We start from the raw sequence: 26,649 nt of genomic DNA on the forward strand, positions 1-26,649 counted from the left end.
AAATATCACCATGTTTGTTGGTTGATCCACAAATATTTCCCCACCCTTTATAGGCCACAGTTTGTTCCCTAAGATGCAAAAAATTGACATAAATGATGCATGGTCGCAGCTATTGCAATTTGCATATAAGGCACCCTTCCACTATTCAACTTAAGTAGAAATACTACTACAACTTTTTCTAAAGGCTAGGAGTTTTAGGTGTAAAGGTTTGGGGGCAAATCTTAAATCTGTTTGTTTCCTTACAATCAAGCAACTTAATTTTCCCTTGTCCCGTATGTCTTTGCTTCTATCCTTTGTTGACCTTTTGATTTTTTGTTGTTGTTTAGCTTGTTAGAAAAATATTTGCCCCTTTAAGACCCGTTCTACCACCTCTACATCCACATGTGCCCCCTGGCATCGTGTTTAAATGAACAAACTGACTGTTTACCTGTTTAATGCAAAGTCAGCTTCATGGTAAGCACCCTCTGATCCTGATACCTAGGATTAATTTAGGTGTTCACCCTCATTATCACACAGGGAGAGGAAATGAGATTCAGTGTTTTGGTTGATGACTAAAATGCTGAGCTAATCCCCGGGCTGGGAACTGTTTACGTTTAGAGTGAGTGGAAACTATTTGCCTTTACACCAACTTTTTTAAAGAATTTAGTTTTACGAATAATCTTAATGTATTTCCCCGTCATCATGGCATTGATTGTCCCTTGTGTATGGTCCAATGCCTGTACCTTTAACATATAAGACTTGCACACCTGAGACCAGAATTAGCATCCTGTCTTGCATGTTGTTGTAAGTTTAGGCTAATAAAACTTTTAATTGAGGTTAGGAAAAAGGTTGTGGTTTTAAAAAAGTAAATTCCTTTTGGGTTTGGCAAGTTGTTGTTGACTTCTTAGTAGTTAAAACCAGGTTAACCAGTTTTATTTTCGCCATGAAGAAACAATTCCAAGGTTACATTTCAGCATATTTGTATGTAGGTTGTCTGGGAGAAATCTAGGCTAGACTGCTATTCTTAGATCTGTTTTTAAGAATTAAGAAAAGGCATCAACACTGTTACTCTCTGTCCTGGTGGCACAACTTTCAAACCGGTACCAATTTTCGTAAAATGATCATGCAAACGAGTTTGATATGACCATGCACAGTTGCAAAATACACATTAAAAGGGAAGGCCCAAGAGGATGCAACAAAGTGGCTTTAATATGAAGATACTTCTTAATATACTGTTCTCTTAGTGCTATTTATCAACATAGATTTAATCATTAATTGCCATACAACTTAGTTAGACATTTGCCTCAGTATGCTCTTAACAGAATAACAAACAATTCCAGGATAACAGTCAAGACCAAATTGGACATTGAAAACACACAATACAATACACACCCTCCTCATAAAACATAACAGACAAGATGCATTTTATAATATATATATATATATAACCTGTCCCTATCATTTGTGTCCATTTTAAGTGTCTTCTCCATGATGGTATGTTTGTGTTTTTATTAAGTTCTGTTGCTTTTAACTCTTAGAATATGTAACTAACTGTACGGTGTCCTTGGGTGTCATGAAAGGCATCTTAAATCAAATGCATTATTATTATTTTATTCAAGAACCCTACTCTTAATCATAATGTAACTGGATGGCTCTGGCTTATGGTGCTAAATCCACCCAAAAATACATTTGAAAAACTCAACAGCAATGGCCCTTCCAGAAATAATGACCCTGCTTCTTAAGATATTTCACTGACCTTGTTGTGAGCAGTCTCATATAGGAACTATTTTCTCTCTACCTAACAACAACCACCAACAATTGTGCAAGAATATAGCTAAACGTGCTAATGCTACACCTTAGACAGAGAGCACATCATAGAGTTTAACATTTCCAGTTGTCTAAAGCACCAGCCTCTCTTCCACGAGAAGATGTAATCTTACAGTTTAAAAAAAAAATGCATGAAACTGCTCACAACAAGTACTGAGGATTATCTTGAGTAACTGGTTCAAGATGTTTTTCATGGGTCATAATTTCTTGCTGTTGAGTTCTCCAAATGTGTTTTAGGAGCTTCTTGCACCACAAGCCAATTGCCATCCAGTTGCATTATAATCAAGAAAAGGCAGACATCTTTGCTGACAATATTTCCAACACTCACACCAAGATAATCTTGATTGAGTAATAGCACACCAGGTAAGAAGGCATTTATTACCTGATAATGGTCTATGGCTGCTTAATGCATTCAGTATTGAGTCAAACACGGCACTTCCTCAAGGCAAACTCTATTAACTCTCAGTTGGATGCAGTTAATACATAGTTAATGATGACATAACCGATGCTTCAAATGTATTTCCCAACAATAGCTTCTTGTATTCTGGCTTTTACAGCATTTGGGTATCATATGGTTCACATGTGATGAATCCTCTGAGGCGTCAGTGTTAGTCCGAGCCAATATCAGCTCACATAAGCTTTGGATTCTGGCTGACAGGCGATAAGTGAGGAGATCTGATCATCAGGGTTGAGATGTACCAGATTCTCAGTGGGGGAATAATTAGAGCTTCATTTTGGTCTAAACAACACGTTTGTTGTTTCCTCTGCACACCAGCTGCTGCTTCCCCTGCGAGGATTCGTTGGCAAAACAACAAAAAATAAAGAACATTCTCAGGTGCTTTTCACTCTTGTTAGTAGTGTTAATTACTAGGTCTGAATAATGGACAATTACAGGGAAATGTGACTTTAGGAACGTTAGCCACATGTGTCACAACAAAGGAGGAGAGGAGGGTTTTATTCAGTCGTATGTCATGAAGCAGATTCCTTTTAAGACAGGTGAACAATGGAGGAAGAAAATCGTTGAATATGGTTTGTTTTTCCAAGGTTTTTCGGGTTTTTATGACAATAACTGGGAAGTTTTCCACAAAGGTTACCACACACACAAACATCCAGTGGTTCTCCTCTGGTCTGCTGAAGGTGGGAAGAGAAAAGAGACGAGTCCCGGCTTCTGTCCTCAAGGAGGTTTTTGGTGTTCGTTGATAGGACTCCCTGCCTGAGGACAGAAAATAAACTGTAAGTGAAGATGACCAAAGATAACAAAGCATGTGCAAGAAGCGAAATCAGAGAGAGAAATGTCTTTAGGAGAAATGTCCCAGTAAGAAATGGCAGGTCAAAATACCTCTGAGGTTAAAATTGACTTCTTTCTTCATGTTGTCTTAATACTAAAAGGCTATTGAAAAAAGCACAGGTAAGCTTGATAAAAAAAAGTTTAAGTTTAATTAAAAAATAGAAATGTGTAATCTTGATTTCAGCAGACCAAATATCCAGTGGCTTGTTTCATTGACTCACAGTTATTTTTGAAACATGTTTATTGGCAAGTACTTCCCAGCATGCATAAGGTGAACATTCTCAAAAGATCTATACTTTTCTAATTTGAAATAATTACATGATTTCAGACAAACATGAGGAAGTTCAACACTTCCTGCACCCTTATGGGAAAGGCTCGAAGCTTAAAGGTCACCTATCATGCTATTTTTAGGCAATAGCATAGGTCTCAGATATATACAAATATATAAAAAACATGTCTATGAAGTGTTTTGCTCAAAATACCAAACAGATCACCCATTCTAGCCATGCCTCATATCCCTCCATTTCACTTCCTGTTTTAAAAGTGCTGATTTGGGGTATAAAGCTTTTTTTTTTAAAGAAATTGATAACGATAAAAAAGGAGGGGGCTGAGCTCATGCGGGACCCGGCAGCTACTGTCTAAACTAAATACTGCGGTGATGAAACGCCATATCATGGATTATCAAGGATTATCTCTGAAACAGTATGGAGCTCAAAGGCTTTCTCTCTTGCCGGTTATACCACAAGGTGAGTTCCTTTTTATTTCCTGCTTCTTCACACACATGCTCTCCAGTACAGGTTAGCTCTGAGTGTTAGCGATGCTAATGTGAACATACACCATATTACATCCAAAACAGTCGGGCATTGTTTCTGATAGCAACGTTTCTGATAGGGCCGTGGGTGTAAAGCCAGCCTACATTTCCGATATTACGTCATATCGGACGCAAATCTGGATCAGCTCCGTTGTAGCCCCGTTTTTTTTTAGATTTGGGTACGGAGGAAAAGAGAGAGGGTTTTGTTTTCTGACGCTGCGTGAGTTCCCTGACACACTGGGGACACATATTTATGTATAAAAGACATCAAAAAGTGCATTTTGCATGATAGGTTCCCTTTAAGGTAAATAAATTAAGTTAAATCGAATAACTCAAAAAAAGTTAAGAATTATTTGATTTGTTGCTTTGAAATGTTAAGTTTACTTAACCTATTTCTCTCTACATTTTACTCTAATGTTTAGCAACTACCAGCGATACCCACGTCTACAAAACATAAATCTACAGTGACCATAAATCATGTGGAAGCTGGTAATATGTTTGATCACGGTTGTTTCCTCCAAGTCTCCGGCAGTCCCCGCTCCTCCAGCTACATTTCCCTTCCTCTCAGCTCTGCATTTAAAAAAAGAAAAAGCACCGTGCATCATCTGCACTCAATCACAATAATTATCCAGAGAAATGCAGCTGTGAGAGGTGAGGGGAAAGAAGCACAGAGGCTATTGGCACTCGGCTCCCTCAAGTCATTATTAGTCATCTCTGTGCTGCTCTGGAAGAGGAAGGTTTGGGAGGCGGCCATTTTCAGACAGACAGACAGAGAGAGAGAGAGAGGACTGATGTGCCCAGAAAGTATCAGCGATGTCTCAAAGCTTTGGCACAACCATAGCTCCTCTGAGGACTGGCACACGAGAATCCGCTCTATGTACTTTCCTGTCAGGCTTCCTCTCATCCACACATTTAAAAAAAAAACAACCTAAGCTTGTTGTCACTCTGGAGATGTGGGAGCTTATAAAAATCCCCAAAAAGCGGACAGCGAACACCTTTTTGGGATCTTCAAAATAAAAGCGTCCTGTCAGGATTTGTGAAGGAGCTCTTTGTAGGGTTTCTGAGGCTTTGAAGAACTTTTGATTGCAGAGATATTTTGCAATCAAAAGTTCCCTCAAAGCCCTTTTTGACCTTTTTAAAGCAGACGGACAGGGGAAATAAAGGACTGATTTGACTCCAGTGCCCATGGAGCATCATCTTCATGAATGTCTTACTCCACAGGGGGACTGGCAGTAGCTCAGAGGACTGTCTGTGTTTTCAAATTCTCATTTCACCCCTGAGATTTGCACTTTTAAAGCCTGAAAGGTAAAGAGATTTTTGCCATTCAAGTCAAAAGGGCAGCTACTGTGCATCTTATCCATTGAAGATGTATTAACAAACATCTCTCAAAGCTTCTCTTTTTAAATGAGAAGCATCTCATGAATCAAGATAATATTTATCCTGCACATTCATTTATTCGTCCACTTAACTGGGGTCTTGTTTTTGTAGTTTTTGCCAGAATTTCAGCTACAATAACATCTCACTCACCAAAATAAGATCTAAGAAACAAGGATCAGGGGGTTTCAATATGCAGAAAGTGTACCTATTGTCTCAGTGATTGTGTCATTGTCTTACTATTTGGCCAAACCAAACAGAGAACATCTGGGTTGTTTCATCGCACGGGAAATATCTAAATGTTTGTTTTTTGGTTTGTTGTTTTTTGCAGATGTTACCGCACTCGCAGTACCAGCCAGGAACATGGTGAGTACAATATTATTATTACTTATTGAACGAATTGACATAAAAACTACAAAATTAAGACCCTAGCAGTGGCAAAAATCCCTATTTGTAGATTTTCAGAAAACGACAGATCAGTTCTAATCGTTTTCCCCCAGTTTTTTTTGCTCCAATATACTTTAAAATTGGTGTTTCAAGCCCAAAAACACACTGATCTCCATAGTTTACAGTAAAGTGAGTAGGTAAAAACCTTCTGCAAGAAAAGGTCTAATGTGTTGGGGGTGAAATGCAAAAAAGCTGCTCATTTTGGAAATGTAAGTTACAATCCGTTAAACTGCCGATTTTAAAGGAAGAAATGCTTTTTTTAAATTGTATTATACCCAGATCATTTTTGAGAGTAATGATTAAAATAATGAGACTTGGATTATATTCCCTTTAGCGTTGATATACGCCCGATCATTCTCCCTCCTCGTACGTTCACGCTGCCGAACAATGTACTCATCGTATTTCTTTGTTCAAATACACAGACGACAGACTAAATAAAGACACTGATGAGCCTTCGGTGCCCATGAGGGTTCAGAGTTCTCTTCAAAAAGTCCTGGCACCAAAACAAACCCACTGAGGACTGGCAGCTGTGCCCAATATTAGTATTATTGAGTTTCTGGATTTCTTACATTTCACCCTCCAGATCTTGTCACTGATCCAAAGAAAACTCTGAACTCTGAAGATACTGGTCCCTCAAAAATCTAATAGAACTTAAGCCAAATGTTAAAGTACGAGTAAATAGACCCAAAGTTGGTTTTGAGCAAAGGCCGTATGATGGTCGTCCCTTTGTTGAAGTTACAGCCGCTTTAATGTCTTAATGTCGGGCTGAATGGATGGGCATACAAAACAAACGACTGACAGATTGTCTCTGTGTTGGGATCGTCTTAAAGGGAACGTTCTGCGGTCATCCTGTGATTATATGAATGCTTTAAAGTCATCTCTAAAAGACAAAAACGATGATGAGGCCGAGCACTCGTGAGGTTTCAGAGCTCTGGATGTTTGACAACGCCCCGTAGGGACTGGCAGTCGATCTCAGAGGAATATTAGTCCTGTTAGTTTTGGACGTCTTTTATTTCAGTCTTCAGATCAGATCTTGTCTTTGATCTACAGATGATTTAGTACAGAAAGAGTTTGTAAGAGAAAGCTTGATCTGAGGGTCCTTCTAAAATACATGGATCAATGTCTGTGGCCGCTGCAGTGCCATCGCTAGCCACCTAAACCACGTCCATAGTTTGGTAAACACAGGACTTAAAGCTTAAACAGATGGATTTTAAAGGTCACCTATTATGCAAAATCCACTTCTTCATGTCTCTTCTACATCAATATGTGTCCCCTCTGTGTAAAGAGACTCTGAAAGTTTCAGGAAAAAAGATTCTCTCTCTTTTTGTCCTGATCCATTTATATCAAAACCTGTCTGAAAATGAGCTGATCAGATTTTGGCCACTTTATGATGTCATAACGATTTTTTGGCTTGTGTAACCATTAGCCAATCACCAACCAAGGTAACCCCCCCCCCCCCCACCTTATCACCTGAATCTCCTCCTAGAGCACCATTGTGTTCTTTTTAACCAAATATCTCTCAGAGGGGCGTGGGGAGGGGCTCCTTATTTTCATCTAAAGGTCCTTACACACCAAACTGACACCAAAGAACACCAAAGAACACGTCCCGACGGAACGTCGCCTCACGTCGCCTCACTTCGCCTCACGTCGCCTCACGTTGCCTCACGTCGCCTCACGTCGCCTCACATCTCCTGCGTCTTGGCCATGTTCTGCACTGGAACACACCTCAAAGACTTCAGCCAACGGCCAAGTTGCACGTAGGAACTGCGCATGCGTGAGTGGCAATAACTCTCCTTACCAGCAAGCGTCGGTAGTGTGTATTCGTCATTCAAAAGAGGCAACAACTGGAAGACAGACTGCGTGATATACCGAGAGAAGAAGAACAGACTGCGTGATATAAACAAACAACAAATAGCGTGTGCGTTCCATTTTCACTCTACAGCGAGAAGCTCATGGGGCTTTCCCGAACCTGTGTCGAGAGCTGGAGTTAAAGGAAATCTCAGATTTGCCTTCTTAATAGTTTGTTTGGGTCCCTCACTTCCGTTTTGCTTCTCATGCACTGATTCGCTAAGCTGAGCAGCCAATCAGAGTGATTTATTTGGCCGACGGCCTCCCGATTCAACATGTCGAATTGGCGGCGGAAGGTGTTGGCACGGCCGAAAAGACACGACGATGCAGTACACACCAATCTGAGTAGGGCGACACGACGCTCATCGACGGCCCGACATCTATCGACGCCGAAAATCGGCTTGGTGTGTAAGGACCTTAAAGTAACAGACAGAGAATCAGCACTTTTGAAACAGGGCTGAAACAGAGGGGATTATGGGATGCTACAATGATCTGTTTGGTGTTTCAAGCAAAACACTTCAGAGACATGTTTTGTATATATCTGAGACCTTTAATATATTGATGAACAACAGTATAACAGGGGACCTTTAAAGCTTAAACAGATGGATTTTAAAGTGATGTTTTGATATTGCAAGGAACTATCTGTCCTGCATGGTAATTGTGTGACCATAAGAAGCTGAAAATGAAATTACTACCTGGTTAAAGAGCTCTGCATACAGCATGTTGGACTTCTCCACCTGAGACTCCAGGTCAGCCACTGCATCGGCATCCCATAACGTTATGCTGTTTTGAAAGAAAAACATGTTGTAAACTGTGTTGTAGTGGAAAGCATGTAGGAGTGGGCCAACATGGAAAATGTATAAAAATGATCGGAGATGAAGAGTCTGTTTTAAAACACTCCAGAGTTGATTTCTGGCTCAGACGTGCAGCTTGATGAAAGTGATGAGTTTACTGTTTGTTGCATCTGTCTGATTTCTTACCAGTCGCAGCATTTAGAGTCCTGCAGGGGACAGAGGACGCTCTGACTGTCATCACGTAACCTCTGCTTTAGTTTCTGTGTCTTCTTCTTCAACAGGATGACCTGTCGCAGCAGAGCATCTCTCTCTTCCATCAGGCAGTCTTTGAATCTGTGGAAAGACATTTGTTTACACACATTGACAAGCTGAGAGAATAGAAAAGGTTTAGACGATTAAAAAAGATTGGATTCGTACCCCTAAGGTGGGTGTTTCTGCATCTCCTCTTACAGTAAATTAACGAAAATCTAAAATAAAAGCAGTAACACAAGGACCAGCTGTGGAATGGGTCTTTTCCCAAAGATTGAAGGGGCCCTATTGTTCTCATTTTCAGGGACATATTAGTATGTTGTCCTGTGACATGTGTCCATGCTTTAATGTTCAAAAAGCTCTTTATTTTTCTCATACTGCCTGTGCTGCAGCACCTCTTTTCACCCTCTGTCTGAAACCAGAGCCCAGTCTGCTCTGATTGGTTAGCTGGCCGGCTCTGTTGTGATTGGTCAACCGCTTAGAGATGTCCCGCCCCTTAGCCTATCTCGAACAATGTGTTGGAGCGCTAGCCAGTAGAAGGGCGAGTGTTGTATAGTGATGTCATCATTTGCAGACCATGTACATGCACACAAACTTATAGAACACACTACAGGAAAGGGGAAACCCACTAAAAGCACAATAGGGCCTCTTACGTGTCATTTATAAAAACTAGTGTACACCTCAGCTCTTGTGTCTCAGATGCTCTTTGTGAGTGTAAAAGTTGGAGGAGAACATACTGACCTCTTGACACAGCACATCCAGTAGCGCTGCTGCTGACAGAGCCACTCAAACTGCTCCGCGGTGCCCTGCAGCTTCCTCAGGCTGCGCTGGTTCTCCTCCGTCAGCCCCCTCACCTCAGAGAGAGACCACAGCACACATTCAGAGTGTGGATTAACAGTATAAAAGCAGGGGTCACGTGATGCAGCGAAACTAGTTAGACGCTGGCCCAGGGGCTCTCCAAACATATCAGTTTAAAAACCTTTAAAAAACACCCGAACCCACTTTTAACTTGGTGGGACAGCTGCAGCATGGACCTGAGATCCGGGAACAGTACAAAAACAACATCTTTACTGTCAGAGCAGGCGGAGTACACCAGAAAACTACTACATTGTTACATTTAAAGAGCTGGAACCAGGGTTTATATTTTCTTTAAAGAATGACCAACTCTTCAGTGAACATCCTGGTATTTATATGTTGAGCTTTTTTATAATTGTCAGTGTGATGGAGACTATGTCATGTTTTAAGTGATGTGGATATTATGCACGCACCTGTCCAGATGGAAATAATATTATAGCCAAAACTGGCAAAAAAACATCCTTTCTCTTGTTGATAATAAAGTATTTTCATCCATTGTCCTTGTTTGATAAATACAATTGTTGAAGTTATATTTCAATCACATAGTTTGGGTAAAGTATTTCCTTAAAGGGGACCTATCATGCAAAATGCACTTTTTTATGTCTTTTATACATCAATATGTGTCCCCGGTGTGTCGGGGAACTCACGCAGCGTCAGAAAATAAAACCCTCTCTCTTTTCCTCCGTACCCAAATCTCTAAAAACGGGGCTACAACGGAGCTGATCCAGATTTGCGTTCGATATGAAGTAATATCTGAAATGTAGGCTGGCTTTACACCCACGGCCCTATCAGAAAGTTGTTATCAGAAACAATGCCCGACTGTTTTGGACGTAATATGGTCGATGTTTACATTAGCATCGCTAACACTCAGAGCTAACCTGTACTGGAGAGCATGTGTGTGAAGAAGCAGGAAATAAAAAGGAACTCACCTTGTGGTATAACCGGCAAGAGAGAAAGCCTTTGAGCTCCATACTGTTTCAGAAATAATCCTTGATAATCCATGATATGGCGTTTCATCCAGAGTTCCCGTTAGCCGGTAATTACCGGACTATGACCGGTCAAATATGCTGAAGACCGGCAAATCTAAATCTCTCCGGTCAAAATTATTTCCCCTTAACGCAATACCGCATCAGTTGCGCCACTTATCTGACAGACAAGAATAGTATGTGACAGACAAGAATAGTCAATTCTAATGTCTAACACTTAATGTGGAGAAAGAGATGTCCTGTATGGGTTGATTGTGCATTGATCTGTTGGTAATGCCTCTGGGTTCCGGTTGGCATGTAAACAAATGCATAATGCTGCACTATACTTTGCGGCCTCACCCGGTTGCATAGCGACGCTTATTGTTTAGGTTTCTTTTATTAAGCAGGTAGTCATATCATTAGCTAGAACTAGCTAGATCTGATCGATATGGACATAAACGCGAGTGAAGTCTAATCTGACGGGAGAGAAAGATCAGCTGCTGCTGACGAGTCGACACGCAGCTCTGCATGATCACCTGCAGCGGTGAGTGGAGCAAAGCACACACTTCAGGTTAGAATATCACACGTAGCTATTTTAATTACCTCTCAAACTACTACTATAACTAGTTATAGATATGTTTAGTTTTACTGTCGGGTCATTCATTACTGGATCCGCGAGCTGCATGATACTGACGGGCTGTCAGGAGAGGGAGAGAGCGCTCCGTTTATTATTCCCGTGTTATTGTAAATTACTGTACACGTTTGAATAGTTAATCTACTATAATTAGTTTGTTTAATATCGAATCATATCAATTTATTTTAAAGCTCAATAAATAACAAAGAAGACCTTTGTCCGGCACTTTTCTAATTTTGTCTGGAAGATTTAAACTTTAACGGACATGTTGACCGGCAAATAATTATTCTAACGGGAACTCTGGTTTCATCACCGCAGTATTTAGTTTAGACAGTAGCTGCCGGGTCCCGCATGAGCTCAGCCCCCTCCTTTTTTATTTCTTATCAATTTATTTTTTTGAAACAGGAAGTGAAATAGAGGGATATGAGGCATGGCTAGAATGGGTGATCTGTTTGGTATTTTGAGCAAAACACTTCATAGACATGTTTTTTATATATTTTTTATATATCTGAGACCTATGCTATTGCCTACAAATAGCATGATAGGTGACCTTTAAGATAATTAATGTCCACTTATTGCCAACTTCACATATTTGTATATGTTAATTAAAGTTTCCGTTGTTTCTAAAATTCAAATTCAAATCAGTCACCAGTTGACTCACATTGTTGGTTAAGTATTTTCCATTTTTCAATAAAAATATAAAAATTATCCAACAAGATCAATAAAGGCAATCTAATCTAATCCAAAAAGACATGTCAACAGGACAACCTTTTTCTTTGGTCCCCATACGTTTTAATGTCAACTCCCAGGACTTTCACAATCATTTACTAACTTTATTTATTACAAATAGATGTTCTCATTAAGGCTCAGCAGCTGCCTCTCAGGAGAGATGATAACAGGAGCGCTGGATGGCTTTCTGTTTGATGGAGCGCTGAAAACAGAGGCCAGGAAGGGAGGGAGGCTTCGAAGCCAAAAAAACCCTGACAGTTTTTTAAAGAACGTCTCACTAATGCTCAGACTCACATTAACCCACTGCCAGAGAGCATCTGAATTACAGCGTGCTCATGGGTGGTTGTAGTTACTCACATTTGTACATAAATACACATAAATTTGGACCTTGAGGTTTTATGTTTCATGAACGTAATGATAACTCGACTTGTTATTCTGTGTTTCTAGCTGGCACGCTGACACGCTGACCTGATCTGGCCTGAGAAAGTATTAAAAATGACTGCTGATGGGCTGCTCTGCGTTATATCGGAGGAGCTGGCTGCAAGCTTGGCAAAGAGAAATACCACACACAAATTGTAAAATCATTAAAGCTCCATTACTTAACTATAAACAATTTGCACAAGCAGAGCAGACCAACAAACAAAGCGTCCAATCCTGACATCTGCTGGAGAAAAGTCACATTACAACCACTGACTTCTGATGTGCTGTTAGGTGATGGTTGTTATTTACATGTTTGATTTGTTGCTCCCATATGTGTGTGAATAATTTCATTAGGGATGGATTATGTAAATGACCGGACACAGAAATAAACTAGAAATGTGTTCACATGCATTCACACTGCATTAGTATGTAGTCACATATCACTGAAAAATGGAAATAAAAATGGTTCTGCTTGCATCTACAATGTTAGTCAATATTCATTAGATTTTAGTCCACCCAACATAGCTGAAACAAGTGCAAAATTATTGACTAACTTAAATTGTTTTCAAATGTACATATTTGCTGGTTTCCCCACCTACTTTGACAGGGATAATGGGAACTTGTGACAACAATTTCTCACTTGTATATAACATTTAATGACTAAACAGTTGATTGATTAAAACAAAAGTAATAATAAGTGCAACTATACTTTTAACTTCTTGCATATTAACGATTTAAGGCTTGAAAGGTAGCCCTGATCAAGTATAAACCAACAGGAATATACAGATCCACAAAACAGCAGTGGTCTCTGAGAAAAGCAGGATATTCCTGATCTGCTCTCTTACCTCCGTCTGATGAGCCGACTCTAGATCCTTCAGCTTCTCTGTCAACGTTTGGTTTGTGTCTTGAAGCTCCTTCAGCTTCTCCGTCTTACTGTTTGGGACCAAAACAGAAAGGTGTTATCTTATCTGTTTTTACTCAGGACTCAGAGAGAGACACGAGGAGAGCTGGAGCTTTGATGGCAAACACTGACGGTTTATTTGGAGCTTCGGCCAGAGAATTCACAAGACACGTCACGGGCCACGAGTTGACCACACGGTTGAGATGCCACAATCAATTCTGAAGAAGTTCCAGGTTTGAACTAGTTCGGAGTGTAATAATCAACATTCTTTATCAGTGAGACTAAAGCAATATGGACCCTGAATCTAACTAGAGCTCTCGTCCATAGAAAAGAATGTGCGCCAGGGAACCTTCGTCCCTGAACAGTAAACGACCTCATGGCGGCTTGTGCTCTGTCATAGACTGGCAACAACAATGCGCCCAAGCTGCTCCTCCTTAAGAGAGATAGCAGCAATACCCAAGGCCGTAGACCTATGCCACGGGAAAGGAGACAGTGAGAGGAGAAAATGATGAACTGTGTCAAAGGTTGAATACCTAAGCAAATTATTCCCCAACATTCATCTGTTTTCTTACATTAATACACAAGAATAAGCCAGTCAAAATGATCCAGTAATCCCGTTTGACAACAGAATTTATTATCACAAAAACCAACCTATAAAATCATTACAAAAATACACTTTTATCTAAAATAACGTCATTACTTGTTGGTTAAATACAAACAAAATGTGTTATATGGTGCTGTACAAGTTAAATCTCTAACCAAAACAAACTAGTATTTAAGTTTTTTAATTAACAAATCATTCGCAGAAATGACTGAAAGGAGAACGAAGAAGTATAAAGGGCTTTAAGGCAAATGTAATTTATGTTATTTTCTATTGTTTTTCCAGGTGTGTCTTCCATATCTTCGTCAGATTTCTGTATTTACCTCTCCATGCTCCATCATGCTAATCTTTCACAGAGGAGCAACAAATATCAATTTTCACGGTTGTATAAATGCATTTAAGTCAATGAGTTAAATACAAAATATTGAAATATCTCTGTTGATGTAGAGATGTATTTCTTCTTGGACTGAATCATAATGTGATAAGGTTTTCTGACACTAAACCAACTCTCCACGGGGATTTAAACTCAGCAGCTTGAGGCGCGGCGCTGCTTTCTGCTGAATCTCAGGTAGCTGTTTTCCTTCAGTCCTGAGAACACGTTGTGGGTTTTCAGAGCAGCTGCTGACGGCTTCACTTGGCTACAGTGTACTGCAGATGGTAATCAAACATTAGTGGTATTTTTTTATGAAATTAACATTTATTTTCTTCGTCTGCCGCCCTTATCTATGTTAATGCTTGTTTTTACATTTCGCTCGGTTTTAACAGCTGGGTGGAACATGGAGGAATGTGTTCAAATCACACTGTCAACAATTCAACGTGGGTAACAAAAACATGGAGGTGACCACAGACATGTCTTCAGGTATTTCCTCCAAAACGCAGAGCTGTGGTCCTCGTCTTCAGCGCAGTAAAAGCTTATACATTTTAGAAAGAAAAGATGTTAACATTTAGTGAATACAATTAAGAACACCCACTAAAAGTGAGGTTGTTGTTTTTTAAAGAGGCCCGGTTATGCTTTTTGGGGTTTTCTGTAGTGTGTTATATAGGTTTTAGTGCATGTAAATGGTCTGCAACGGCTAAAATCCCTGTGTTCCCTCCAGTTACACTCCGCCATCTGCCAGAAACGCCTCCATTGGACTCCTTTGTTTACTTCTGGAACATAGTGACATCACTTTGTAACACTCGCACTATTGGCTAGCGCTCCAGCACTTTGTTGGATAGGCTAAGGGGCGGGACATCAGTTTGCATTTCTACTTTTCTTTGTCGTTTGAAGGGAAATCTAAATAATAAGCGACCGCTGCTCTCCCTCTTAGCTATTTTTGTTACATTCTTTATCATGGAGTCTTCTTGATATTCCAGATTAAACCCATAGTAAATGTTTTTTATTTCTCACAAGGAATCTATCTTGAGATATCATTTACATGAGCTATTATTTTCCTTTTCTCATGTTGAAAGTGTTACTAAATGTCAACAGTGTTTGTATAACTTATCTGTTGTACATTTTTCAAATAACAAGAAAAGTGGGCCTACCTGCGCAGCTCTGCCTGGGGGCTCTCCGTCCGCTCGGCTCTGCGCTGGGCCTCTGCGTGGAGCTCCGCCTGGAAGCTCACTGCCTCCGCAACTCTGTGTTGGGCCTCAGCGTGCAGCTCCTCCACCAGGCCCTCCAGCTTACCCTCGGAGCTCTGCAGGCACATCAGCTCCGAGCCGACCTGCCTCAGCAGCTCCTCGTCCCGAGAGCTCTCCCGCGCCAGCAGTCCCACCCTCTGCTGCAGGGCAGACACCAGGTCCTGCAGACACATGGAGATACTAGCACATCAGATAAGAATACTATTTATACCAACTCACATACCTTTTAAATTCCATCTCCTATACCTTTTAAATACCAACTCACATACCTTCTGCAGAAGGTTTATACACACTTAAATAGGTTTTCATTGATTTTATTGAAGTATTTTCACTTCTTGATAAACTATTTTATTGAATGAATTGTAGCTTTCTTTGTTCTGCTGAATTCTGTTCATATCATAATTGTTTTTTTTGTGCAAAATCTACAATGTGCACAATAATTTTACTTATTTAGAGTTAAACAATACCATTAAACTGTTACATTTGAAGAGATGTGTTATCTACTAAAGTTTCATATAGTTAGGAGTCATACAAACAATATGCTATAGGTAACTTTTTAGCATTGCTTGCAAGTTAAGAATAATAAATAAAAACCATGCTGCAATTTGCTTATTTTGTACATATTCTACAGTCCTGCCAAACATTGCACATATCGTTATAGAGTAGTGTTATTAAAGGTCACCTATCATGCTATTTTTAGGCAATAGCATAGGTCTCAGATATATACAAATATATACAAAACATGTCTATGAAGTGTTTTGCTCAAAATACCAAACAGATCACCCATTCTAGCCATGCCTCATATCCCTCTATTTCACTTCCTGTTTCAAAAGTGCTGATTTGGGGTATTAAGCTTTTTTTTTTTTTTAAAAGGAGGGGGCTGAGCTCATGCGGGACCCGGCAGCTACTGTCTAAACTAAATACTGCGGTGATGAAACGCCATATCATGGATTATCAAGGATTATTTCTGAAACAGTATGGAGCTCAAAGGCTTTCTCTCTTGCCGGTTATACCACAAGGTGAGTTCCTTTTTATTTCCTGCTTCTTCACACACATGCTCTCCAGTACAGGTTAGCTCTGAGTGTTAGCGATGCTAATGTAAACACCGACCATATTACGTTCAAAACAGTTGGGCATTGTTTCTGATAACAAAGTTTCTGATAGGGCCGTGGGTGTAAAGCCAGCCTACATTTTCGATATTACGTCATATCGGACGCAAATCTGGATCAGCTCCGTTGTAGCCCCGTTTTTAGAGATTTGCGTACGGAGGAAAAGAGAGAGGGTTATATTTTCTGACGCTGCGTGAGTTCCCCGACACACCGGGGAAACATATTTATGTATAAAAGACATCAAAAAGTGCATTTTGCATGATAGGTCCCCTTTAAAGTATGTGTTGATATTGTCTCTTAAATAGTGAAATAGCTTAATCTCATCTGAATCAGATGCGTACATAAAATTGGTAAATACACTCAAATATAAACAACATACACATAAATGGCACATATTAACTATTCATATTAATCACGTATCACTGAGGACTCTGTGACCTTTTCAAATCTCCCTGGGGATGTTCTGATCATAGAATTAAGTTATTTAACAGACTGCACGAGTGATATAAAACACACCTACAAGGTTAGAGAGTTTGTGACAAGCCCAAACCTGATATATATCTATGGAAAGTGAGCGAGTGAAACGATCTCTAACAAATACCATCGGGGTTTCTAGAGAAGCTGCTATAGTTTGCTCCTGAGAAGCAGTGATAAAGTTAAGAAGTTTAAAATGACTGAGACTTGAAACAAGAAGAAAAAACAACCCATTTCTGGAACACAAAGTCAAGTGTTTCTTTCTGGGTTTTCTCTCGTCTGTTTTCTTTCCTGGTGAAAAAAAGGTCTAAAATCCCTCTTTAGTTAAACTGCTCACAGCTCACTTCTAAGCAACCTGTGTGGAGGAGCCAAAATCCCCTAAAATGCTGCTACCCAGTGCCAAAGCCTCTGCATTTACAGTATGTTAACACTGGCACTTACTGGTAGCCTAATTCCAGTGTAATTTCAGTAATTGCAGCATCGGTGGCTCGCTGCTATGGTCATGGCTTTGTGCATTTAAATGATGGGATTGTACGAAGGTTAAGCGCTCCGAGCTTAAATTACACAAATTAAAGTAAAATAACTCTAAATTGGACAGAAATTGTCCCTAAAGTCAGGTTTTCCTTACAAGACTTCAACTGTAACATCAATGATTGAGGTTCAAATACAGCTGTTCTGGGAAAAGTCATAGCTCATAGTGAAGAAATATTTGCAAACCCTCTGGATATATGGAACCTTTCAAGCTTTTTATTAACTAATCGTTTTGGTTTTTACGGCTCATTTGATGTCTGGTTTCTGTCCCAGCTGAAGCAGGCAACTTTTTTAGCAAACAAATAAATCCACTGTTAATGTTTCAAGGACAAAACAGTTAGCATTAGAGCCTAGCTGGGGGAAAAAGTGGAACGTTAGCAGGTAAAGAGCCAGATGTTAATCTCAGGTGAAGGTGGAGACCAAAACTAAAGCCATAATCTGAGTGAATTTGGATTTAAATAAATCAGCTATGGAAAAAGGCTCCAAATCAATGCTAAGGTCATCATGTATAAGGGACCCCAATGGCAAAACAAATCCTTTACCACAACATAAAATGTATGTACAAGTTGTGATCTGGCCACCTGAGAACAATTAGTAAAATAGTGGCTCTATTTAAGAACTGAATACAATATATCGAGATAATAAATTGCATCTATTGAGGTTTTTTCCGACTTTTTTCTATTTTCCTGAGTAGCTTTACTTCAGTTTGAATCTAATTATAAAGTACTACTCTTGCTGCTAAATGTGAATCGACTGTGGAGGAAATTCTTAAATGATTCATGGACAAAGTTTGTATTTTGTTATATTTAATAAAGTAATAAAGAAAGTCAATATACAAGTGAAATGAATCCCAAATAAAAGGCAATCAGAGTATAATGCTGCGTTTCCATTACAGTTTAGTAGCTGTGGTAGTAACTATAGTAACACAGTGTAGGCGGAGCCGTGACGTCATCTTCAATGCGAACCACAAAACCAACATCAGCCGTTAGCTGTTAGCACTCAGAGCTCACAGCTCCTCATATCTGTTCAGAAATTAGACAAAAGTGAAACAAGTACAAACCACAGACTGTCTGTGTCATGGCGAATACAGTCGCTGCTTTATTTATGTCTGTATAGGCCGTTGTTGTGAGTGTGGACGGTCGGAGCATATACTGCGTTAGCTTAGCCGATCTCCATTCAGAAAACACGCATTTTAAAAGGTTTTGTCTGCAGACTTGTCAAAGCATTAATTCATGGTTTTTACTAACCGGTATCAGTATGTTGTTACTTCGGCATCATTTTGAAACGTGTATTACAATTAAATCATGGTCAAATATGTTCATTTTGTTGTAGTTGCCAGCGATTCTCTCACTAGTTTAGCATACTCAGCCCGGTTGTTGGCCCAGAAAGAACCACGATTTTGGAGGGCCAGAAAAACTGTGAAAAAGTACCCGTTAAAAACGGGCCGGGTTTGGCACGGCACGCTTAAACCGTGCTCCGCGCTGCAGTGGAACTAAGACTATATGTTTGAAATTATTATATGATCATTTGACACGACACCGACTACCTGTGTGATTTCTGTGGAACCACTACTGCCTTTTTTTCAGATGCACATATTTATTTGACCCGTTGTTTATATATAAGTATTGACTATAAGATGGTCTATACTATGAATACATTACCCCCACGCAATGAGATTATTTCTTTCCTCCACAGACATGTAGTTCCTTTCTTCCGCCCACCTGTTGCCGGTGCATCCTGCTGATCAGCTGGTCCTCTCTCATCCTCAGCTCCAGGTTCAGCTGCTCCTGGTGGAAGATTTGAGCGCTCGCAGCTTCCAGATCATTCTGCAGCTTCCTCTCCCGCTCTCTGGACAGCAGGAACTCCCTCTCCAGCACGGCTGCAGACACAAACAACACCGAGTCCGGTTTGGACTGCTCCACCATAGAGGACTTTCAATAAAGCACAAAGTCTGTGCCACTAGTTTTAATGGAAGGTAATGAAAAAGCATGTTTTACTGCCCACAGCATAAAATAACCATAATGTTTGAAAGCCATAACACATTAAATGCAGGGTTATACATGTCAGCGGCCGACGTTTCTGGCATTGAAATACTTTTTCTCTCATTGGAGGCTTGAAGTATTCCCACTCTCTCACCTAATCACTGCATGAACACTTTTTAGACTGATGTTTCTTGGATCTCAGCTCTGTTTGTCTAATTTCTCACGTTGTTATTGTCCTCATCAAATACACACTGTAGTTAGGGTCTGTCATTATGTCTGCAACTCCTTATAGTCATTAGCAAAGGTTCACAAAGATCAGGATTTGCCAGCGAGTGTTGGAGATATCAGTGGTGGAGATGTCTGCCTTATCTCTAATATAATAAAACTAGAAAACTAAAACTAGAAAGATCCAAATATAATGCATTTGAAAAACTCAAAAGCAATGTCTCTTTACAGAAATCATGACCCGGTTACTGAAGATAATCCACAGACTTAGTTGGTAGTTTCATCTAAGGACTATTTTCTTTATACTGTTCATTCACCTGTTCCTTGTTGAGAACGAAACGTCTAAACAGGAAATAGGATGTTGTTTTTATACGTCATACACTCACACTAAACCTCCCAAACTTAACATGAACGCAAGCCTGAGCTCTTTTTGTGTGTGTGTGCGTGCGTGCATGTGTTTTCTGTTGCTGTATTGTATAATGTCTATCTGATGACTGCAGGTTCTTGATCTGACAGATATTTTATGTCGTCTTAATTTGTCGCTCTGTTGATTTTTACAAGCATGCAATGCAGGACAGATCTCCATGTGAACACACTAAAACATATCTAATCTGTATTATTATAATTTACTAACAAATGATGTCAGCATGTTTTAATTATTAATTATTTTTAATTATTATTTAATTATTATTAACCGAAGGGTCGCCGGTTCACGTCCCGATCGGACCAAAAAAAAAAAAAAAAAGTTGGAGTGAGCTGGTAGCTGGAGAGGTGCCAGTTCACCTCCAAGGCCACTGCCGAGGTGCCCTTGAGCAAGGCACCTAACCTCGAAACTGCTCCCTTGGCGCCGGGTACCTGGCAGCCTCTCTGCTCTGCCACCTCTCCTATCTGCATGTGGTTGTGTGTGTGTGCATGTATATCCTCTGTGTTTGTGCATGTATATCCTCCCCTGTGTGTGTAATGTGTGTAAACACAACAGAGTGGGGAAAGAAATTTCCCTGTAAGGGATTAATAAAGTGTGTTTCTTCTTCTTCTTCTTCTTATCCCAAAGCTGAAGTAAAGCTTAATTATAGAGTGTGTTTCCAAAGCTTTCTAAAAAGCAGGGACAAGAGCCTGAAGCAGGCGGCTTCTGGTATGAATGACTTGTTGCCAACAATTATACAATTCTTGCCCTAGAATAAAACATGGGAACAATTCAATGATATCTTATCTGCACAAATGAGTAAATTGAGGCTTCAGTACAAACAGTTTCACTTTCAAGTCATGACCTTTGAAGCAGGTTGAGTTATATTACCTACTGTAGACAATGTGCACAGGAAACACAGGTTAATATTCAGCTTGAGTCTTTGTTAGTTATGAGTGAGGGGGAAGTGATTCATTTTAGTGCATGATGCATACTTGACCAACAAGTACTTTTAGAAACCTCAGTGCTTTTTTAAATGACACATTAGCTTACATTTCTCTGGTACTGTATGTTATTAAATATGGTACCTTGTAAGCTTTATAACTGCATTACCATTTTTTTATTGAGGATAAAAACCTTTCTGTATTCAAATTGTTTTTAACTGCTTTCTATGGCTTTTATGATTTGTCTTCTTCTCAGTTATTGTTTTAGTTTTCTTGTGTGTTTGTGCGTATGCAAAGCTCTGATATTTAAATGAGAAATGTTATTCTCACAGGTCAAATTACTTTTTCTCTAACCTTGTTGTGCTTCTTTAATGTATTGTGTTGCCTAAATCCAAACTTGAACACCAAGTACCTTTAGATACTACAGTACTGTGTGTGTTGAATTACACTTCCATTAGATTACATTACTCTTGTACTCAGACATGGTACTTCATAACTTATTTTGTCATTATAACTTAATCTGGGTCTTTTTCTATTTCAACTTTTAGTTATTAGTGCCTCAAGTACAGTAACAATATTAGGATTGACGGAATTAAGTAACATTACAGACAATAAAGTATAACTACAGTATTGGCTCTGAAATGTAAATGTGTAACTTTCTGGACTCACCTCTGTCGTGCGCCAGGCGGCTGCACTTGGCTGTCAGATACTGGATCTGACTGAAGTCCTCGTCCCTGTGAGCTCGGAAAAACCTCCTCATGCTCCTCTGACTTTGACCCGCTCTCTCCAAACACAATCTAAAGCTTCCTCAAGCTTCCCATGATCCATAGGGCCGGACGGGTGTGTCGCAGACGGTCAGAGAGGACACAGTGAGCATGTTTCCTGCATTACTTCACTGTGTGTCTGGAAGAAGACTTGCACTGTACCTGCAGCGCACCCACAGAGGGCAAGTTTAAGCATTAATCCAAGCTGCTGTTTTCATAACATGACAGGGAGACGTGTGTGTGTGTGTGTGTGTGTGTGTGTGTGTGTGTGTGTGTGTGTGTGTGTGTGTGTGTGTGTGTGTGTGTGTGTGTGTGTGTGTGTGTGTGTGTGTGTGTGTGTGTGTGTGTGTGTGTGTGTGTGTGTGTGTGTGTGTGTGTGTGTGTGTGTGTGTGTGTGTGTGTGTGTGTGTGTGTGTGTGTGTGTCTACGTGTGTGTTGAGACCTGATGTGTTTTGTTGCCATCTGGCTCACTGCTTGGGTAAATAGAAACCTTTAGAGCACAACTTAAAGGTTTGATCCGGCTTTATCTGCACTTTTTGTTAAAAAAATTCCCCCCAAAGGCCATGAGTTCTGCAGAGAGTCAGACGTGTTGCATCAGGCCGGCGTCTTCGTCTCAGCCTCAGGTCAGATCCTTTTTTTTTATGACATAGGTGTGTGTAATGGATTTTATAAAGGAGAATACCTTTGGCATTAAATGACATTTTGTGTTGTACTGATGGGATGTGTTAATACAGTAGTTAAGATGTTGAATTTCATCTAAAACTGTTACTTTTTTGCTTATTTGCTTTGGAATTAACTGGTTTAACACACTTTCTTTGAAGCGTTTATGTTCATATGTGACACAGAGCTCATTTACACACCAGTTGACAAATATCTGTATACGTAAATAAGACAGTGTGGTCTCACTTTGCTCTTCATTTCCCTCTCTTCTCAGTGTGTTTTCATGTTGCTGCTGATGCTCTGACTGTGTGCTGCCAGCAGAGGGAGACAGAGGAAAGTCTTTATTACTATGTCCACAAGGATAATACAAAAAACATGTATGAGTTAAACTCTGATCAGGTGAATGTGTAAATGTACAGATTTGTGATCGAGATCAAATATATATACTTTTAGATTTGCAGGTACCAGTGCGAGTGAAAGTTGTATGTGCATACAGTGCAACTATTATTGATTATTAAACTTGTCTTCATTTAGGGTATCCTTTGAGGCTGATTGAGAACATGTGAAGCTAATTTGAGAGTTGAACTGAAGCACTTTTCCTCCTGAAACACCATCAAGTACAGTAAACATATGTATTTATTTTATTTAGTAAACTATGTTTTTTTAGACGAATTAGACATTCCTTTTTTTAGAGATGGTTTACCACCCGCCTTTTTTATTTTGTTTACCTTGTTATCCCTCTGTGAACATTTCCAAAAACATGTTTTCTACAAATTATACATTTAGAACAAAATTAAATGTGCAAAAAGGGAAGATGTCTGAATAATTTACAAAGCCACTGTCTGCTGAATAAGTACGTTTAAAAGCAAAATTATTGTTCAAATGATAATAAACAAACATATAAAGCATATTTGTCCACTCATATGTTGATAAGAGTATTAAAAACTTGAAAAATATCCCTCTAAGGTACATTTAGAACAGATAAAAAATGTTATAAAAAATATTTTAATCGACTGACAGCCCTAATAATAAGGGATAAAAAGGTTCCCATTTCTGATTGGCTGGGCGGATGCAAACCACGCCCCGTAAAACTCCCAAAAAGTTTTGTGAAGCCGCCATTTGATTTGCTCCCATTAGCATTATTAGCATTAGCCCAGCGCACCAACGGAGAGAGACTAACTTATGGCAACACAAAATAAAACGTGGGAGCGGTGGAGTGATGAGGAGGTGTCGGCGTTCTGGCGATTTACTCGGAAGGCTTCGGCCGGGGACTTCCGGCCGGGGACTTCGGGTGGCAGTATACGCCGTGAAGTTGTTTGCGGCCTGCCAGTAAACCCAAAGCAGAAGAAGAAGAAGTGACGTCAGCGGCTTCATTTGCGTAATCTTCCCTCAGGGACTTATTCCGGTGTGAACGCGATCTTTAGTTCCATGGGGGAACTAGTGGCGCATTTCCACTACACGGCCTCGCTCGGCCTCGCTCGGCCTCGCTCGGTATGGCTAGGCCTCGTTAGGACTGGCTCACTTTATGGCGCATTTCCATTACAGTTTAGGAACTGGGGTAGTATCTATAGTAACGCAGTGTAGGCGGAGCCGTGACGTCATCTTCAATGAGAACCCCAGAAAAACAACACAGCCGTTAGCTGTTAGCCCTCAGAGCTCACAGCTCCTCATATATGTTCAGAAACTAGACAAAAGTTAAACAAGTACAAACCACAGACTGCCTGTGTCATGGCGAATACAGTTGCTGCTTTATTTATGTCTGTATAGGCCGTTGTTGTGAGTGTGGACGGTCGGAGCATATACTGCGTTAGCTTAGCCAATCTCCATTTAGAAAACACGCATTTTAAAATGTTTTTCGCCTGCCGTCTGTCTGCAGACTTGACAAAGCATTAATTCATGGTTTTTACTAACCGGTATCAGTATGTTGTTACTTCGGCATCATTTTGAAACGTGTATTACAATTAAATCACGGTCAAATATGTCCATCTTGTTGTAGTTGTAGCCCCCTTGCCAGCGATTCTCTCTCTAGTTTAGCATACTCAGCCCAACTCAGCCTCGTTGTCTCTGGCCCTAGACCAGGGGTGGGCAATTATTTTTTACAAGGGGCTACTTCAGAAATTCGAGCTGTGTTGGGGGGCCGAATCAAAAATAAGTTGAACTTAATTCTGCTCAATATACCAATACTGAAAAGGTGTTTTACAGTACTGTATGTTAAAGATAAGAAATGAATCAGCTTTATACAAAAAGAAATGAGTGCTTTTGATTTTTGTTTTTCAGTTAATTTTACTTGTTCAGTGAGAAAAATCCAGTCTGTCTTGGGCTTGAACAAGTGCACGGAAATCTGGTTCAATGTCTGAGGTGGATATGCGAAGGACAGCTGAGAGGTGATCATTAGTGATAGAGGATCTGTATCTGGATTTGTTGAACTTCATCACTGAGAATGTCTGTTCACATATGTAGGTAGATCCAAAGAGGACCCTCATCTTCTGAGCACGTCTCCTGATGTGTGGAAAGTTCTCCTCTTTCAGGGAAGAGTCAAACTCAGGCAGTGAGACTGACCTAAAGTGCTCTGACAGAAGTGTGTCAGACTGCAGGTCAATGAGTTCAAGCTGAACATCACTGGGTGCATCATCCACATGGCATGTAAATGGGGAAAAGATCATGTTCATTGTATTCTCAACTGTTTTGAAGTCTTTAAATCGCCTTGAAAACTCACCATGCAGTGCTTCTAACATGGATGAGTACCTCTGGAGGTGATCAGCTGATGGTGTGGCTTCCTTCAGTGTTGGCAAGTGCGTGAGAATGTTGTCCTCCATTTGGCTTGAGAGAAGCGTAGGAAGATGAGTAGCTGGGCAGTGTCACGTACATCGCAGCTCTCATCCAAAGCCAAGGAAAAAAAGTCAAAGTTGACCGCTCTGTTCTGCAGCTGAAGCTCCAGATTTCCCGCGATGTCCTCAATCCTCCTCGTAACAGTGCGTCGGGAGAGCGGCACTTTCTCATTTCACTTTCGCAGAGTCCAACAAACACTCCTTAATGAACTCTCCGTCAGAAAACGGTTTACTTTTTTTTGCAATTTTGTGGGATAAGACATAACTTGTCTTGACAGCTGCATCTCTGGATGTGGAATGTTTTGTGGAAATGTGTTGTTGGCTTTGCAGCTTAGCTAGCAAAGCATCCGACCCCTTTGCCCGCTCTTCCTCAGACAGGTTATTGTATTTATCTGCGTGTTTGATAGCATAGTGGCGACTCAAATTGTACTCCTTGAACACAGCGACCTGCGCACCACAAACTAAACACACAGCTTTACCTTTCACTTCTGTAAATAAATACTTAGCGGTCCATGTCTTGTTGAAAATGCGGCGTTCAGTATCGATCTTTCTTTTTTTGCCCTTAGCGGACATTTCGAGGACTAGCCGGCCAGCATCACTCGTAGCTGTTCACGGCATGCGCGTTTACGTAAATAAATAAAAAAAACAGCAGCGCCCTTTTCAAAATAAAAGCAACACAGTTAGAAAAGTATTTACGCCATGCAAGCAATACAGCTGTGTTGCTTTTATTTTGAAAAGGTTGCTGTTTTTTTTATTATGTTATAATTTATGATCAACCTCACACGGGCCGGCCAAGGCCGGCCAACGGGCCGGATGTGGCCCGCGGGCCGTAAAATGCCCACCCCTGCCCTAGACCCACGATTTTATGACGCCAGAAAAACTGTGAATTAGGACCCGCCGGCCGGTACTAGGCCAAGTGGAAACGCAACCAAAAACGGGCCGCTGACGTCACAGCCCTCTTAAACCGTGCTCCGCGCTGTAGTGGAAACGCGCCATAAGTGCTGGGAACTAAGGCCACATTTACACGAGAACGAAACGGCTTGTATCTGCATAGTTTCTCTTACGTATAGCCCTATTATTTACACGAGGCCGTAACAAACGGACCCCACAAACGATAACGGGTCCCAAGGTGGATAGATTTGCAAACGAAACTCTCTGGGGGGTCAAACGAGTCCGTGCAATCGCCTCTCTACGAATATTTCCTGAAAAAATAACGATAGCCCCACCTCTCCCTGTCTCTGCTGCTCACTGCTGTAGCATAGCCAGTAGCTACTGCTAGTGCTACTGCTACTGACCATGCTACAGATGTTAGTAAGTAAGTAAGTAAGTAAAGCTTTATTTATATAGCACCCTTCTCAACACGAATGTACAAAGTGCTTTACAG

The 26,649-nt window shown here is 40.4% G+C and overlaps 1 protein-coding gene and 1 long non-coding RNA gene across 3 annotated transcripts in view; one reads left to right on the plus strand and one right to left on the minus strand.

Annotated features, from left to right (window-relative positions):
* Nucleotides 1-12,796, plus strand: part of LOC117485217 — a 211,351-nt gene extending 198,555 nt beyond the window's left edge. The window contains exons 2-3 of the long non-coding RNA XR_004556209.1: nt 5,611-5,645; nt 12,248-12,796. This is a non-coding gene — a long non-coding RNA (uncharacterized LOC117485217). The remainder of the gene's footprint in view (nt 1-5,610; nt 5,646-12,247) is intronic.
* On the minus strand, nt 1,191-21,979 carry LOC117485216. 2 transcript variants are annotated; one of them, XM_034133760.1, is made up of 8 exons: nt 21,683-21,979; nt 19,181-19,338; nt 15,250-15,506; nt 13,066-13,153; nt 9,359-9,471; nt 8,555-8,701; nt 8,270-8,357; nt 1,191-3,019 (listed from the first exon to the last, which is right to left on the minus strand). In XM_034133760.1, the coding sequence occupies exons 1-8, from the start codon at nt 21,771-21,773 to the stop codon at nt 2,981-2,983; spliced, it is 981 nt and encodes a 326-aa protein (XP_033989651.1). In that variant the 5' UTR covers nt 21,774-21,979; the 3' UTR covers nt 1,191-2,980. The 2 variants fall into 2 exon arrangements, with proteins under 2 accessions (XP_033989651.1, XP_033989652.1); XM_034133761.1 differs by lacking the exon at nt 1,191-3,019 and adding an exon at nt 7,949-7,990.
* Nucleotides 21,980-26,649: the final 4,670 nt, after the last annotated feature.

Source organism: Trematomus bernacchii, unplaced genomic scaffold (assembly GCF_902827165.1).
Source record: "Trematomus bernacchii unplaced genomic scaffold, fTreBer1.1, whole genome shotgun sequence".
Taxonomy (NCBI): domain Eukaryota; kingdom Metazoa; phylum Chordata; class Actinopteri; order Perciformes; family Nototheniidae; genus Trematomus; species Trematomus bernacchii.